The sequence below is a fragment of the Myotis lucifugus genome, unplaced genomic scaffold, assembly GCF_000147115.1.
Source record: "Myotis lucifugus unplaced genomic scaffold, Myoluc2.0 scaffold_164, whole genome shotgun sequence".
NCBI lineage: Eukaryota > Metazoa > Chordata > Mammalia > Chiroptera > Vespertilionidae > Myotis > Myotis lucifugus.
The window spans coordinates 2,568,647-2,587,259 of NW_005871212.1; the positions used below are offsets into that span (position 1 = coordinate 2,568,647).

At 43.8% G+C, this 18,613-nt stretch overlaps 1 protein-coding gene across 3 annotated transcripts in view; it reads right to left on the reverse strand.

Annotated features, from left to right (window-relative positions):
- Positions 1–18,613, reverse strand: part of GPATCH1 (G-patch domain containing 1) — a 52,165-nt gene that overhangs the window by 16,821 nt on the left and 16,731 nt on the right. For all 3 annotated transcript variants that reach the window (XM_006095984.3, XM_023759889.1, XM_023759888.1), the window contains 9 exons: positions 18,037–18,279; positions 16,849–16,996; positions 12,802–12,881; positions 9,536–9,740; positions 7,017–7,313; positions 5,869–6,047; positions 4,382–4,509; positions 1,583–1,719; positions 1,090–1,256 (listed from right to left, as the gene is read on the reverse strand). In XM_006095984.3, coding sequence (XP_006096046.1) covers positions 1,090–1,256; positions 1,583–1,719; positions 4,382–4,509; positions 5,869–6,047; positions 7,017–7,313; positions 9,536–9,740; positions 12,802–12,881; positions 16,849–16,996; positions 18,037–18,279 — 1,584 coding nt within the window. The remainder of the gene's footprint in view (positions 1–1,089; positions 1,257–1,582; positions 1,720–4,381; positions 4,510–5,868; positions 6,048–7,016; positions 7,314–9,535; positions 9,741–12,801; positions 12,882–16,848; positions 16,997–18,036; positions 18,280–18,613) is intronic.

Genomic DNA, 18,613 nt, shown 5'->3' on the forward strand with positions numbered 1-18,613 from the left:
GTAGAGCAGGTGTTGGCAAACTACAGCCCAGGGGCCAAATCCAACCTACTGTCTGTTTTTGTAAATAAGTTTTATTGGAACACTAGAAGCCTGGTGCACAAAATTCGTGCACGGGGGAGAAAGTGTCCCTCAGCCTGGCCTGCACTCTCTCACAATCCGGACCCCTTGGGTAGGGTCCCTATGCCTGGCTGGCGATCAGGGCCTATCGGGGCTTTCCTTACCCTGGCTGCCAGCAGCTGGCCCTGCCCCCGCCGCTACCACTGCTTGCCATCTGTCTGGCACTGCCCCCCCTCCCCCACCACCGGTCACCTCCCTCTGCAGGTGACAGGTGTGGAGTGCGACTCCTTGGCTGGCCTGGGCCTCCCTCTGCAGGGCAATCGCTGGCCGGCCCCGCACACCCACCATAGCATCGCTGGCCGGTGGCCTGGGCCTCCCTCTGTGGGATCGATCAAGGGGCCCCCAGATCGATCGCTGCGCAGAGGGAGGCTCGCCCACCCACCAGGGCTCTGCGATCGATCGCTGCACAGAGGGTGGTCTGGGCCTCCCTCTTTGGGGCAACTGCGGAGCCCCCCTGTCCCCACCCCCGATCGATCGCCCCACCAGCCGGTGGCCTGGGCCTCCCTCTGCAGGGCATTTGTGGAGCAATGGCAGGGCCCCCCGACCAATCACATTGCACCCGCCTTGGCTGGCCTGGCACCAGTGCATGTCATAGCGTGGTCATCCAGAAGGTCGTCTGGACGGTCGTTCTGCTGTTTGGTTGTTCGATCAATTTGCATATTACACTTTTATTATTATAGAAGATATAAGCACCCAATTGTTTTCACATTGCCTGTGGTTCCTTTCACACTCAACAGCAGGGTTGAATAGTTGCAACAGAGACTATGGTCCACAAAGCTTTCAATATTTAACACATTAAGCACTCAGCCTGTTTTGTCTTCCGGACGGAAAGTATAGTGTCAGTCACCGGTGACTGAAATGGGGCTTAACGTGTTAATATCTAGCCCTTCACAGAGTGTGTTACCGCTGCTCACTATAGAGAAAAGTAAAGGCCACGGCTAGCCTGGCAAAGAGAACCAGAAGCCCGAATACCTTATTTGAGAGTGATTCCTTCACATGCACTTCCTCTTTGTTTACTAATGGACTGGACTCTTGTTCAAGTGGACCAACTTTTGATCTAGCCAAACTTAAAAATTCACTAATGGAATCTTCTTTCTTTTCTTGTTTAGATGTATCCCATCTGGATGGTTTTCTTGATTCTGAAAAGTAGAACATAGACATAACATCAGAATTAGCAAGCAAAAGACGAGTTTTTCATTACAGCTCATTCAAGAACATCAGTGACCCTACTACAGGCCCAGGCACTGTGCAAAGTGTTGGGCATGTGGCAGATGCTGAGGCAGAGTACCACCCCCAAACAGGACACATCTGGACCATTACAACATGAGCTAAGGTATCCATATGAGCAATTATGTTTATGGGAGGAGAGTTTGCACTATGTGTATCCTTAGGATTAGATGACCCTTTATTTCTGTCTTCCCAACAGACCATGGTCAGCAACTGGACCTGAGGAAGCCCTACTCACTGTCGGGACCTCGGTGCTGCGGTATTTTTTCACTTGAGGCTTGAGTTGTAGGCAAGGAAGTTGTCTCTGGGAGTGTCAGAAAGTTGAAGACTGAGTATTTGTCACGTTTCACTCTTGGTAAGCCAACTAAAGTTGAACTGGGGGTAGAAAAGAAAAAATATGAATATAATTTTAATAAGAACTGTGACAATAAAATCTAATTCCTATAAAGCTTACCATGTCATGTGTTTCACCTGTAGCTCTTCTACTTGGCTATAAAGGTCCCCTAAGATGTTTTCACTTGCCAAAGCAATTTAAGAATTTATAATGGGTGACTTTAGTAACCATTAGTTTTTTCCTGATTATAGTAAGAGCTAGAATTTAACTTTGAAGATGGATTTCCATTAAGGAAAAGTTCCACTGCTAAAAATATAGCACAGGTTTGAGCTGTGCAGGTCACTTATATGCAGATTATTTTCAATAGATACCATAAATGTATTTTCCTTATGATTCCTTAACACTTTATTTTCTCTAACTTACTTTATTATAAGAATACTAGAGGCCCGGTGCACAAATTCATGCATGGGGGGGGATCGCTCCTGGACTATTGGGGCCGTCTTGCCCAGTCCCAATTGGGGCCAATCAAAGCCGGCCAGGGACCTCGGAGATTGGCCAGCTGCAGGAGGTTGGCTGTGGGAGCACACTGACCACCAGGGGACAGCTCCTGCGTTAAGCGTCTGCCCCCTGGTGGTCAGTGTGTGTCATAGCTACTGGCTGGTCATCCGGTCATAATGGTCACTTAGGCTTTTATATATATACTAGAGGCCCAGTGCACAAAAATTTGTGCACTTAGGGGGGTCCCTCAGCCTGGCCTGTGCCCTCTCGCAGTCTGGGAACCCTCGGGGGATGTCCACCTGCTGGGTTAGGAGCACTCCCCAGGGGATCAGGCCTAAGCTGGCAGTCAGACATCCCTCTGGCAGCCCGGCAGCCCTCGGGGGATGTTCACTTGCCAGCAGGGAGCAGGCCTAAGCTGCAGTCGGACATCCTTAGTGCTGCTGAGGAGGCAGGAGAGGCTCCCGCCACCACCGCTGTGCTGGCAGCCATCAGCCTGGCTTGTGGCTGAGCAGAGCTCCCCTGTAGGAGCGCACTGACCACCAGGGGACAGCTCCTGCATTGAGTGTCTGCCCCCTGGTGGTGTGTGTCATAGTGACCAGTCATTCCCAGTCGTTCTGCTGTTAAGGTCAATTTGCATATTACCCTTTTATTATATAGGATAGATAATATGTAATACATATACCATACAAAATAGTATGTCGACTGCTTATGTTACCTGTAAGGCTTCTAGTCAACAGTACTGTTAGTAGTTAAGTTTTTGGGGAGTCAAAAGTTATACGTGAGCCCAGCTGGTGTTACTCAGTGGTTGAACATCAGCCCATGAACCAAGAGGTCATGGTTCGATTCCCAGTCAGGGCACATGCTCAGGTTGCAGGCTTGATCCCCAGTAGGGGGCATATAGGAGGCAACCAATCGATGTTTCTTTCTCATTGATGTTTCTGTCTCTCTATCCCTCTCCCTTCCTCTAAAATGAAAATAAAATTAAAAAACCTTTGGAATGAGAATTCATTGGATCTTTAAAAAAAAAAGTTATAGCCCTAGCCGGTTTTGCTCAGTGGATAGAGCGTTGGCCTGTGGACCAAAGTGTCCTGGATTCAATTCTGGTCAAGAGCACATACCTCAGTTTCAGGCTCCTCCCAGCCCAGGCCCTGGTTGGGGCTCGTGCAGGAGGCAACCAATTGATGTGTTTCTCTCACATCAATGTTTCTCTCTGTCTTTCCCTCTCTCTTCCACTCTCTCTAAAAGATCAATGTAAAAACATCCTCAGTTGAGGATTTATAAATAAATAAATAAATAAATAAATAAATAAACAAACATAAATAAATAAATAAAGTATACTTTTTTTAAAAAAAAGTTATAAATGGACTTTTGACTGGGGGGGGTGGGAGGGGGGCCGGACGGTGTGCAGTGTCAGAGCCCCTAACCACTGCATTGTTCAAGGGTCAACTGCATACCTAAATCTTCTGACAAAGTCTCTGATTCAACTGTATATGCTTTCTTGGGGTGTTTATAATCAAATAAGAAGTACTAAACTTTTATAAATAATTATAAAACATAAGTAACATTTTAAATGTAAACTGAGTATGAATTACTAGAGGCCTGGTACATGAAATTCATGCACTCGGCAGGGAGGGGTGTCCCTCAGCTCAACCTGCACCCTCTCACAGTCCAGGAGCCCTCGGGGGATGTCCGACTGATAGCTTAGGACATCCTTTGTGCTGCCGCAGAGGCAAGAGAGGCTCCTGACACCATCGCTGCGCTCACCAGCCGTGAGCTTGGCTTCTGGTTGAGCAGTGCTCTCCCTGTGGGAGTGCACTGACCACCAGGGGGCAGCTGCTGCATTGAGCGTCTTCCCCCTGGTGGTCAGTGCATGTCATAGCAACCAGTTGTTCTGCCATTGGGTCAATTTGCATATTAGCCTTTTATTATATAGGATAGGATTGAAAAAGTGGCAAATTAGATAAGCATTACGTTTTATAACTTGACATATCTGAGTTTTATATCTTCAATATGGAATAAGTTTGCTATCTGGATGTTTGTTTTTTCAATAACAAAATAATAGAAATTAAATCTGCACAATTTGCAACTCAAGTATATACAAGTAAGTTCATCTAGAAAAAGGGAATTTATATGAGCATGTAAGAAGAAAAACAGCTTTAATATAGGGAATAAGTGCTGATGGAAGGGGAGGTTTATCCAACTTACTCTGGATAAGGGTCAGGGACATTAAACCTCTTACATAGAAGCTTGTCAGGATGCCATTCAAATGTGTCTCGGGTGAGCTTCCCAAACATCTTCATCTTCACAGCCGACTGCTTGTCATTGACATCATTCTGGGAAAAGACATTCATTCTTTGTCATCAGGTGGTCACACAATTGACCTGACTGCTCTCCCATTTACAAGTTTTCAAGCAATTTTTCACAATTACACAACCAGTCATGCTACATTTCTGCTAAAGTACACCGGAAGCTAAAAACATAAACGTAATTTATAATTTTACAATGCCATGTATATTTTGATCTTTTCAACTGAGGGAGTTTAAATATTTAGCTATGCAGTGTATTGTGTGTGTGTTTTTTTAAATCTTTACTGTTGAAAGTATTACATATGTCCCCCTTTTTTCCCCATTGACCCCCCTCCAGCCCACCCCCAACCCCTGCCCCAGGCCCTCCATCCCACTATCGGTGTCCCTGGGTGATGCATATATGCATACAGGTCTTCAGTTGGTTACCTCACACCCACCCATCCTCCCCCACTTTCCCTCCAAAATTCTATACTGTTCCATGCTTCCATGTCTCTGGATCCACTCTGTTCATCAGTTTATTTTGTTAATTAGATTCTACATATGAGTGAGTGTCTTTCTCTGACTGACTTATTTCACTTAGCAGCTATGCAATGTTTTAATTTTAAGATGCACCAGGTAGGCCCTGGCCAGGTAGCCCAATTGGTTAGAGCATCATCCCAATACGCCAAGGTTGCAGGTTCAATCCTGGTCAGGGCACTTGCAAGAATCAACCAATGAGTCCTAGCAGGTTTGGCTCAGTGGATAGGGCATCAGCCTGTGGACTGAAGGGTCCCAGGTTTGATTCTGGTCAAGAGCACATGCCCAGGTTGCAGGCTTGTTCCCCAGTGGGGGCCATGCAGGAGGCAGCTGATCAGTGAATCTCTCTCATCATTGATGTTTCTATCTCTCCCTCTCCCTTCTTCTCTGAAATCAATAAATATATATATATTTTTTAAATAAATGAATCAACCAATGAATGCATAAACAAGTGAAACAATTGATGTTTCTCTCTCTCCCCTCCCCCTTCCTCCCTCTCTCTCAAATCAATAAATAAAAAATTTTTTTTAATGTACCAGGCGTCAGAAGGGGGCAGGAGTGGGGAGAAGGTCAATGAGGGAAGGAAGGGGAGTGTCTGTAATACTTTTAACAATAAAGATAAATTTTTTTTTTAAATGCACCAGGCGCCCTGGCTGGAGTGGCTCAGTTGTTTGAGTGTCGCCCTGTGCACCAAAAGGTCACTGGTTCGATCCCTGGTCAGGATGTATATGAGAGGCAACTGATTGATGTTTCTCTCTCACATACGTGCTCTTTCTCTCTCTCTCTCTCTCTCTCTCTCTCTCGCAAAAAAATCAATAAAAACCTTTTTTTTTTTTAAATGCACCAGGTAGGGACATAATGGTAACAGACCTCTTGGTCTCGAGGAACTTCTACTTGATCTGAATCGTCGTCCTCCTTGGCATGAGTGAACCTGGAGGACAAGGTCGAATGGGAAGATGCATACAGCAGGGCTGCCCGAGCAAATTCCTCCCGTTCTCGGCCTCGCTCCCACTCTGTCATACTGGGATCCAGACAATGTTCCAGGGCATCTACGGTACAGAAAACAAGAAACTGCTTCACTCCTAGGAAAAACATGGGGCTTCAAGGGGAACGCCTGGTGGCACCACTGGGTCCCTACAGATTTCACCAGAGACAAGTCCTCACGCTGGTTTTTAAGAGCATGGTGGGGAGGTACTTGACAGGTCACATTGCTCACTCTCTCAAAATGATGCTTCTTTTGAATTCTACTGCGTACATCAGAGAAAAACATTTGGGAACTAATGCTTGATTACATCTTTGAAACAAGGAACCTGTTACCATTCCCAGACAGTAAGTTCATCCCAATTACATTCCTAAGTTTTGGCAAAAACATTCCTTTCTCTAACTTTATTTTTCTAACTTTTTTTTTTATTTATCAAATAAACATTAGGGGTCTGGATTCTTCGTGGGGAGTTCAAGCACAGTACACAAAGATCTGCTTTGGAAAATCAAGCCCTTTAAATTTGCTACCACTCACAAGGACTGCTGCGTATAACAGTTAGCCCTCTCCCGTCTTGCCATATTTATTTACTTCATGGATCAGAATGATTTTTTTACCCTGTGTAATGGTTCAACAGCCAACTCTCCTCTATAAGTCAAATTTTAAACTATGATTTAGAGTTGGGTGGGTAGGACCTTAAAGTAGCATGGAGATGACCTTGTTCTTTTGTGTGAAATACAACACTTTCAGAGATCAAGCATTTGCAAACAGTAAATGGTCTGTAATTTAGCATTAGCCACCACCACGGCATGTTCTCTAATTAAACAGCTAGCTTCGGGACTTGAGATCAACGGAAACACAAGCCAACTGTTCTTCCTTTCTAAGGTCAAAAGCCAGGGCCTGACATCTCTGCACTGTTTACCACAGAACGAAGCACACGGGCAGAGCAGGGTGCTTCAACTTTAAATCTGGGTCTAGGGCCAGAACACCAAGAACACTGCCGCTGGCTGAGACAGGGGGGACCAGGCCTAGCACCCACCTTTCTGACCCCGTTTCATATTTGCTAAAAACTTTTCATATCGTTTTTGCTTTTCTGGATCTTTGGCAAAAGGTTTGAAGTTGCTGGCTTTTCTGGTGGCTGTCCCACCACTCAATGCCGTGTGCCAAGAGCCGTGTCCGACGTCCTGAGAGGGGGGCTGGGTTCTGCTGCTTGCGGCATTCTGGGCCAGACTCAGGGCCCTGAGCTGAGCTGCTTTAAGGTCAGTTGCCTGCTTCATTTCTTTGAATCTCTCTTTATCTTTTTGGGACAGAAACTCTAACACTGAAGTAGCTGAACCTAAATAAAAACAGTAATAGAAAGAGATGAAAAGTATCATAAGTCAAATTTACTTACATTTTTCTGTACATACACTTTCAATATCACAAATTCATGTAATTAGTGTATTTTATATTTAGTGTCTCATCTGTATTCATATTACCCCTGTAATTTAGACAGTAATAAAATATGAGCCCATTTTACAGTTGGTAAAAACGGAGGTTACTACTTGGATGTTTATCAGGCCAGCAAATGGTCCCTGAATGAGGAAGCTGACATCTCAAACTCGAGACCTCCAGTCCCTAGTGGCCTCCATTTCCACAGTCCTGCCCAGCACAAGCCCCAGTTCAGAGTAGAGTTACCCATCACACACCCACTCATGTCACAAACGCTCACTGAGCACTCACTCTATGCCAGACACTGACCTGGAGCTGGAGGACAATGCAGACAAGGTCCTGCTCTCATGAATGAGGGGGAAGGACATTAAAGAAGCCAAAAATCAACACCAGAGGGTTGTTATGAGAGGAGTACTGTGGGGGAAAATAGGGTGATGTGATTGAGGGTGACTTAAGTGAGAGGGCTGGCTGTGGGGGTGGAGGGAGAGATAACTAGCTTATATGGTGGGCGGGGAAGGCCTGGAAGGTCCCTCTAAAGAGAGAATATTTGGGGTAACCTCTAAATCAGTGGTTCTCAACCTTCCTAATACCGCGACCCTTTAATACAGTTCCTCATGTTGTGGTGACCCCCAATTTCATTGTTACAAATTGAACATAATTAAAGCATAGTGATTAATCACAAAAACAATATGTAATTATATATGTGTTTTCCAATGGTCTTAGGCGACCCCTGTGAAAGGGTCGTTCGACCCCCAAAGGGGTCGCGACCCACAGGTTGAAAACCGCTGCTCTAAATAAAAAGAAGAAGCCAAAATATAAGGGAAGGCCCAGCTGGTATGGCTCAGTGGTTGAGCGTCAGCCTATGAACCAGAAGTTCAGGGTTCGATTCCCAGTCAGGACACATGCCCAGGTTGCAGACTTGATCCAAATGTGGGCCATGCAAGAGGCAGCTGATCAATGATTCTCTCACATCACTGATGTTTCTATCTCTCTCTCTCTCCCTCACCTTTCCTCTCTGAAATCAATAAAAATATATTTTTAAAAAGGAAGAAGTACTGGTGGCCCTGGCCAGGTAGCTCAGTTGGTTAGAGAGTCATCTCAATATGCCAAGGTTGTGGTTCAATCTCCGGTCAGGGCACATACAAGAATCAACCAATGAATGCATAAACAAGTGGAACAACAAGTCAGTGTTCCTCTATCTCTTCCTCTCTCTCTAATCGATAAATAGAAATAAACAACAACAAAAAAAGAAGTACTAGATCATTTTAAGGGGAACAGTGATATAAGTTGGTTCACCTAGCTACTGTTGAGGGGGATGACTGCAGAGGACAAATAAGACCAATCAGGAAGCCACTGCAATAGTCCAGCTGAGAGTAGATGGGCATTCAGACCACAGGGGAAGCAGCAGAAATGCAGAAAAGTACATGGAGTCCCCATGCCTATTTTGGGTAGAAATGAGAGGACTTGCTGTGGATAGGGTCAGGGGAGGGAAGGAAACAGAGGAGCTAAGAACTAGAATTCCTACATTCTGATCTGAGCAGTGGGTCACATTTACTGAGAAGGGGAAGACTGGAGAAAAAGCAAGTTTGGGGAAAGAAGTGGGAACCAAGACTTCTGTTTGGGTCTATTATATTTGAGATACCTATTAGGCTCCTAAAGGGAAAGTACAAGTTCATCCTGCTTAGTGGGTCTTTCTGCTCCAACATACAGGGGATGCTCCACATCTGTCCACACTTTCACATGCATTCATTCCTTCAGGCTTTCAGGAAAAGTGCTACAGTACCCTTTCCCCTTGAGGAAAAAATCCTGTTCCCAGGCTGTGCAGAGAAAGTGAAGGTACACATGTCCCTAGTCTTCGTCACACTGCTGAACAATTATTAAAATCTGAAAACTGCTGAGCTTAAGATAAGGGTTGTAATTTCAACGACATAACTGAAACTGATGGTGGGAAACAAGTCTTAAGAAGTAAAGGATGTACACTTACGTTTATGTACAATAAACAATTTTATTCCCAGTTTGGGAATACAAAATCATGGGAAAAGTTTCAATGGGAAAACATCTTTCCATTTTGATTTTGACCTCTCAGATTACAAATGTAATGATTTTAATCTTCTCCATGACACATACCTTGAATAGGTGTTTCTCCTAGCAACTCTCCCCGCTTGGAGGCATTCAGTTGGTGTCTACTCTGTGTCCCTGGGTCATGTATTGACTTTCCAGCTGATTCTGATAACACCTGAAGTAAGTGGGAATTCTCTGAGGTTGCAGCTACCACAGGTCTGAAATAATGCACTGGTCGATAGTCTCTTGGCAATTCAGGTGGTGGATAAATCTTAAAAAAAACACACACACATAGAACAAAATTCTGAAAATACAGGCTGCAAGATGATGGTGTTTGATTTTACCAAGAAAACCCGTTACCTCTGAGCGTTATTAACCCCAGCCTTTCCCAGGCTAACATCCAGCAGGTGGGTAGGCCGCAATGGGAACAGATTGTCCCGGTGCCCAGCCAACATCCATTCTGGATGTGGAGGGTCACCAGAACCACACTGTTCTAACAACCAGACATTTTTAGTATCACCCCTGCCCACTCTACACAGAGATGCTAATATGCATGTTTCATATAAGAACAAGAACGATGACAACAATAACACGATGTACAGGCCCACGTGCAGAACTGGCCCACTGTATATCAGAAATTTTAGAAAAGTATGGTTCAAGGTATAGAAAAAATAACTTTAAATAAGTTAATTTTAAATTCAGAAATATCTTTCTGGTTGTTTCCATTCCAAATTGGAACTTTAGGCCTTACTGTTTTTTATCTGAGGTATTTTTTTAACGTATTTTTTTTACTGATTTCAGAAAGGAAGGGAGAGGGAGAGAGAGAGATAGAAACATCAATGATGAGAGTGAATCATAGATAGGCTGCCTCCTGCACACCCCCTACTGGGGATCAAGCCTGCAATCCGGGCATGTGCCCTTGACCGGAATCGAATCCAGGACCCTTCAGTCCGCAGGCCGACACTCTATCCACTGAGCCAAACCAGCCAAGGCTATCTGAGGTATTTTTAATTCAAAAGCTGACTGAGCCCTGGCTGGTGTGGTTCGGTTGGTTGGGCATTGACCCATGCACAGAAAGGTTGCTGGTTCGATTCCTGATCAGGTCACACGCCTGGGTTGTGGGCTCAATCCCCAGCAGGAAGCAGCCGATCAATGTTTCACTTTCAGCTAGATATTTCTATGTTTCTATGTTTTTGCCTCTCTCCCGCTCCCTCACAAAAATTATCAATTTAAAAAAACAGCTGAATGAACTGAAACTGAAATATAGAATTTGGTAAACTCAGGCATTAATGATAGCAGAAACATATAAGTTAAAGTATTTAAAGAAGCATTTGAGATCTTGCTTCCTGGCATATGTCATTAGTTTGGGCTCAAATAAACTCTTTATTTAAAAAAAAATTTTAAGTATTAGACATCTTTAAATGGTCTTTCTTGCTCGGCAGGTGTGGCTCAATCGTTGAGCAGCGACCTATGAACCAAGTCATGATTCGATTCCTGGTCAGGGCACATGCCCAGGTTTCAGGCTCAATCCCCCAGTAGGGGGAGTTCAGGAAGCAGCCAATTGATGATGATGTTTCTCTCTCATCGATGTTTTATCTCTCTCTCCTTCTCCCTTTCTCTCTCTGAAATCAATAAAATCATATTTTTTAAATAAATAAATGGTCTCTCTTGCACTATGGACAGTCCTATATAAGCTGTGTTCTAGATTTTTCAGCTGCCTGAAACCCTGAGCCTGTAACCACTGACGCTCTGCGTGCCCTCTGGCAGTAGTTCTCAGCCCCAGCTGCACGCTGGGCTCACCTGAGGCTTTTAAGAGTAATGATGCCTACATCCCACCCCACAAAATCAGCAACAACTGGAGTTCCCCAAGTTTCCCAGATGGCTGTAAGGTTCCCAGGTGGTTCCCTGTGGGGGAGCACCTGGCATGAAGAAAATCTATAGAAGAGTGGTATTATCACTGTTAGGAAATCACATTTTTCACCATCTTAACCTGACCACCTTCTCTGAAAAACAGACTCCCCAATCAGCCAGCAAACACCCTCATGTTACCAAGACACAAAAATCCAGCGGAGCATGGAAGAAAAGGGGTGCGTACACACAAGTCTTCACATCCTCCATCAGAGTCAAAGCATTTTAGAGGTGGGTGTTTAGCCACATTTTTAGAAAACTTGCCTGTCCGTGAAAAAGTAGGTGAACGTAGCACTCTTCTGAATCACTCACGCTCAAAGTGAAGAGCACCTCGGGAACCCCCGTGCCCCTCTGTCCACTTATGGCACTCTACCCTTTAGTGAACTTGTCTGTCTTGCACCCTCACTGAACAGAAGCTATTTGGGGGTCAGGACTTTGTCCTATTTATCCTTGAACCCTGAGGCAAATGAGTATTTCTCAAGCATTTTTATGTTCCCCTTTCATAAATGTAGAAAACTCGCATTCTCCTTTGACATATTTGACATTTCTGTTAGTAATAACAGCTTAGTATGCACCCAACACTGTTTTAAATATATTCTGCTCATTATTACAATACATTAACTATTACGACTAAACCAATGACAGCCACTGCAATGCCAAATGTAGTTTCTCAGGCTGCACTGCTCCTGGCCACCCCAGTTCTGGAGAACCACGGGCCAAGACAAATGTTTGCTGAATGAAAAACAAGAAGCCCATTACGCAGTGTGAAACAACCTGAAAAACGGATGCCAACAAAATAAATGCCAGGAGCCCTTCCTCAGCTATCAGCACCCACTAACTTGTGATGCCCACCTAGGAACAGGTGACTCTGAGGGGAGTTAAAGAGCACCACTTGGCTAAACTGTAACAAAATCTCATAAAGACAGGACTATCTGGAAAAGACCTGGCTTCTCTCCCTCCTGCTTGCCCAGAAAGGAGCCCAGGGAACCTCGTCCACATTAGTTAATGAGCCCAGGGAACCTCGTCCACATTAGTTAATGCCTCAAGCGTTGAGGAGGATTCAGGGCTGTGAGTCATTACAGCTTTTTGAAAGTTTTCTAATTTTCCTTAAATTACATTGTCCCTAGAATTTTATCAATTCCATTCTCCCACCAGTTTCTAATGTAATTTTTTAATGGAAAAAACTACTCACTTTAAGTCTGGATTTAAAAGATCAGCAATTAGCTGTTTTGAATACAATGTGCCTACCGACTGCCATTTCTAATACAGGATATGTTTTCCTCAACAATCGTTAGTAACTATGCTGGTGCTTTTGAAAACAGAATTTACTTATCATTTCAGTTGTTGATATAATAACTCAGCAAATATTTTAGATACTAAAACCAGTAAAATAAATAAATAAATACAAACAAAAAAACTCTTACTTTCTTAGAAGACAAAGATTTAGAAGCCAAGGAAAATCCATCCAATATTTTGCCAATGTAGCGAAGATCTTTTTCTGATTCTACAAGATGGGATATCATTGATTAATTTCACAAGTATGGATAAGAATAAGACAAAGACGTCAGCTTTTAATCTCTAAGAACACAAAAACTACGAGTCACCCGTGCTATCACACAGAGATAGCAGTAAAGGAGGAAATACCTCTGTTGACTCTGGCAGCCAGGCCCACACCACCCACAGGGCTTAGGCTGCCCAGGACCCAAGGTTACGGCCCTCCAGAAAAGGTGCTGGAAGTCCTAAACTAAGGGGCACCAAAAAATATACTCTGTGGAGTAAAATATCTCAAGGAAAACCATCAAGAGAACAAATACAGATCAACGTAAAAATCATAACTGTGAGAGGGTCATTTCTAAAACCAGGTGAAGAACCATGAGACTACCTCTCAATTTTCTTAGCAACAATACAACCAGGTCAGCCGGTAATCTAATCTTAGTACAAATTAAAAGGCACTTTCGTCTTTTTCTCAAGTGAAATCCTAGTAAGAGATAAAGATCACCAATTCGGGAAACAAAATGACCAACGCCCTCTGACGTAAAGCCAGGGATCCTCCATTGGTCGCAGAGACAACCCCATCGGCAAAGGATCTTTGATTATCAAGGATTTCCAGCGCATAGTGGTTCTGTCAAAACTCAGTATGCAGTAGGGGGCAATGGGGGGATAAGGACACATATGTAATACCTTAATCAATAAAGAAAAAAAAGAAAAAATAGACCCAAAAAACTCAGTATACACAAACTACATTTTCTGTAGCCAAAGGCCGTTCCCGTGACCACCACGAGCACTGACACAGCTGGTGTCAGTCCTCAAGCTGGTGTTCAGCCCGCAGTGCAGGTGGGCCTGAGGCTTTCCGCCACTAGAACTGCTGCAAGGCCAGGTAACTATCCTCCCCCCCCCAAATCACTCTGTTGACCTTTTGTACCAGCTTCTGGAAGTTCCTAAGATTCTGTAAGGTGATTTATGATTAAATTTCACATTCTTGTCATTTTGTATTCTTTTAAAACCCTGCAGTTTTACTTTTATGAATTATATATACAGCAAATGTGCATAAAGAGCCATGAGGATATTTAATATAGCCCTATGGATCAAAGACAAAAATAAGAACCATTTTGACTGGCTAACTATAGATTTACTCAGTGAAAAACCATAAGGTCACCCTGGCCAGGTGGCTCAGTTGATTGGAGCGTTGTCCTATCCATCAAAAAGTTGCAGGTTCGGATTCCTAGTCAAGGGCAGGAAACTGGGTTGCCGATTCAATCCCAGGCCCTGGTCTTGGCAAATGCGGGAGGCGACCAATTGATGTGTCTCTCTCTCATTGATGTTTTTCTTTCTTTTTTTTTCTTTTTTTTAAATTTTATTGATTTCTTACAGAGAGGAAGGGAGAGAGAGAGAAAGTTAGAAACATCGATGAGAGAGAAACATCGATCAGCTGCCTCCTGCACATCTCCTACTGGGGATGTGCCCGCAACCCAGGTACATGCCCTTGACCGGAATCGAACCTGGGACCTTTCAGTCCGCAGGCCGATGCTCTATCCACTGAGCCAAACCGGTTTCGGCTCATTGATGTTTTTCTCTCTCTGTCTCTCCCCATCCCTTCCATGCTCTCTAAAAATCAATAGAAAAATGTCCTCAGGTGAGGATTAACAACAACAAAAATATCTTTGGGTGAGGATTAACAATAAATAAATACATGTATTTATTTATTAATTACAGTTTAGTAATTATTACACAACATGTTATGTTAATATTAATAATATCAAATTATGTTAATATATTGATATAATTAATATAATTAATAATTAGCATTTAATATAACCTATGTTAACATATTATAACATTAATATATATTATATAACTTCTTGTAAGTTATAAAGATGATAGCTTAGTAGAAAATTTTGAAAATATAAAGGTAAAACAAAAAATATAAAAGCAAGCAAAAGGGAGAAAATAAATAGTCTATCACCCAGAGGTCATTCCAGCTAACATTTGGGAGCACACCCTTCCAGCATCTTCTGTGGCAATGATGGCAGGCCGCTCACTTACTGAGTGCTGGCTGTGTGACAGGCAAGGTCAAGCCCTTTACGTACATTACAACCTCCATGGGGCACTTATGCCATCGTCATGCCCACTGTCCAGGCAAGGATGTTGAGGCACAAAGAAGTTAAGTAGCTTGTCAAGGTCATGGCTGATAAGTGGGGAGAGCCAGGACTGAAACCCAGGCAATCAGTCTTTAGAGTTTGTGTTCACAACCATTAAGCAAACTACCTCCTAAAAACTGTTTTACACCTGCCTTTTCTCTGCTAGAAATGTAAAATGGCATCATTTTGGGGAGTGATGCTTAGAATATTTCAACAGTATGGTTTTATATGTATTCTACAAGAGTTAGATCAAATTTTATCTGCGTATAGCTAAATATGTCTGAACAGATTGTTTTTCATCTCAGCTCTTGCCTCCTAACTTTATTTGGGTGATTATTATCATTGTAACTGAAGAATAAATAGTAGGTGCCATTTAATCAACCTTTGAGGCAGGAGCCAAACACAGAGTTATGCTATTTAGTCCTCATGGATTTTAAATATCTTTTTATTGATTTTTAGAGAAAGAGGAAGGAAGCGGGAGAGAGAGAATTATCAATGAGAGAGAAACATTGATCAGCTGCCTCCTGCATGCCCCCTACTGGGAATTGAGCCCCCAAACCGAGCATGTGCCCTAACCAGGAATTGAACTGGTGACCTCTTGGTTCATGGGTCAATGCTCAAGCACTGGGCCACACCAGCTAGGCCAGAGAGAGGATTTTATCCTCACATTACAAATGATGCCCAGAGAGGTTACAAGCCTTGCCCAGGGCCACACAGCTGGGCAGGAGAAAGCAGGGATCCAAATTCAGGTCTGATTGGTTCCAAATCTTATGGAACAAATACCTATGTAGCCCTGCCTCCTCCCTACACCTTTTCTGGATTGAAAATTTAAAATACTACTGGCCCTGGCCAGGTAGCTCAGTTGGTTAGAGTGTCCTCCCAATACACCAAGGTTGCGGGTTCCATCCCTGGGTCAGGGCACATGCAAGACTCAACCAATGAATGCATAAGTGGAAAAACAAATCGATGTTTCTCTGTCTCTACAACTCCCTCTCTCTCTTGAAAAATCAATCAATCAATAAATAATTGAAATACTACCTAGATTCTGAATCATTATAAACTCTGACTTGAAATTCAAGTTGTGTTGACAGATGTCTACCTCTTTGCCCAATAAGAGCCCCCTAAGAGCCAGGGACACAAGTAGAAGGCAGGCTGGCTGCCAAGCTCCATCTTCCTACGGGCTCAGTATTCCTGCCACCTGGTCACCACATCTGGCCTTCACACCTACTGCTGGAGCTGGCCTCCTTTGACCACCTGCCTAGTTCCTCGAGCGGGAAGTGCTTCACTCTGACCAAGTGCCAGCTCTTCTTGCCCACACACTTGCTCCTTCCCTGAATCCAGGCCTCTTCTTCCTCCCCTCCTTGGCCCTGCCTTGATACCTTGATAACTGGCTTTGGCTTTGATCCATTCTTTTTTTTTAAAGGAGTGAATTAATCTTTTCTTTTTTTTAATGTGTGGTTTTTTGTTTGTTTTCTTTTTTTTCATTTCTTGTTTGTTTGTTTTTATTTTAGAGAGAGAGGAAGGGAGAGGGAGAGACAGAAACACCAGCTACCTCCTGCATGTCCCCTACTAGGAATCAAACAGGTGACCTCTTGGTGCAAGGGTCAATGCTCAACCACTAAGCCATACCGGCCTGGCAGCTGTGACCCATTCTAAATCCTGTCTTACTTTCCACATTGGGCCTCTCTTCTTCTAACTTTGTTTCTCAATCTGCATCTCTGACCAACAACCCCCTACTCCTTGGAGGCTGACACTGCAGTATCAAGCTTGCCATCCCTTCTTCCTGATAACCTCACACGGATCCTCCCATCAGCTGTGGGTCTATGGAATCACCTTTCTGACTTTGATATTGCTTGGGCGCTGTCCAGCCATAGAGTCCATCTCCAGGCTCCTCGTCCTTCAAAATGGTGTCATACTTGGATAGAGTTTCTGTGGCATAGATATCATCATCTTCCTCTTCCAGGGCACCAACACCAAAAGCCTTCAAAACAAGGTTTCAAACAGCAATTACAGGTTAGAGTGTCTGCACTGAGGGATAAAGCTACTCTAACACTGTAACTGAACAGACCACATTAGCACTGTAAAATCACCAAGTGAGAAGCAAATGGGAGACCCCGATTAATACAGAGACTCAAGTCCTTTAGATGTGAATGCCACGCCCAGCAGCAGCTATAGGTCTGGGTACTAGCACAGGCAGAGGAATGGAGAATGCACGCAAGCAGGGTCCTAGCAGCTATGGGTCTGGGCCCTAGCAGCTATGGGTCTGGGTCCTAGCACGGGCAGAGGAACGGAGAATGCACACAAGCAGCAGTGCAGGAGGGGAATGGGGCCTCTACTGGAGAAAGGAAGTGTTCATCTGCTGTTCAGTATGGCTGGGACAGAGCTGGTGACCAGGGTCTGGAGACCACCACTGCTGTAATAGCCGCTGTAAGAACTCCTAATCTTTGTGGGAAATGATCTCCAAGTATCTTTTTCTGTTAAAAGAACTGGGAAAAACAATAATGACATTTTCTAAATGTAATTTAGGAAAGAACCTCTGAATCAGTTTGAGAGGACAGGCAGTCAGGAAAAGCTTTCCATCTCCTCAAAGGTTCAAAGCAAGTCTCCCATGGGACACTTACACCTACACTCCCAACTTAGGGCTGGCGGCACTAGGAAATCGTCCAGGAGGTAGTCAAACTTGGACCTGAGCTTGGAGCGGCAGACTGAAATTCAACTATTAACTAAACCAAAAGGGTAAGTGTGGTTTTCTGCTCAGCCCCACAAGAGTGTGAAAAAGTAGTCCTCACTCCTGGGAACACACAAACTCCACCAAGAATATAGGTTACAGGACCTCAGCAGTAAATATTAAAATCACGTAGGTGTACTTCACATACCTTCAGAACAGGTCCTAAGGGAAATATGACCACTCTGAGGTCTTCATGTAGTCAGTCAATAATGAGTGCCCTACTATGGGGCAAATATAATAAGGAGTATTCTCATTTGCCAACAGCTCCCTGTTTATAAGACAGAAGCACTTACCTGGCCTGAAATTCCCAACTTTCTCCCTTTATTCACTCCAATATCTCCAAGAAGATTGCTGGCTCCCTCGGGTCTCCCACTGAAGAGATTAAGATGTTCTCCTGAAGCTCCAAACAACGCTTGTTGGGGATCCAGACCCTTGTAAGCCAGTCCATGTACATTATCTTTAGGTGTGAAATCCACAGGCATGACATCCTTGGGTGCAAAGGTCACATTTTCTAGCAGGTAGTCATCATCTTCATCCTATTTAAAAAGTGGAATGAAGGTGAGTCACTTGCTGGTGCAAAGTGAAATTATAAGATACTATTTTCAAATGCAGTGATTAATTCCAAACAGAACATTTAAAGTTTGGAACAATTCCAAACTTTAATTTCCACGATTACAAATCACTACATCAAGTCCCTGAACAAATGATACCAACACAAGCAATTCCATTTTAAGAATCTAAACAGACTTGGGATATCTATGGTGCTGGCAGGCATATTGCTGAATACATTATCTGACATTATGAGGATAGTTTTAGGGTATGGGTATTTCACTGCAATGGGATATGATTCATTTCAAAAATTGTTTCTGG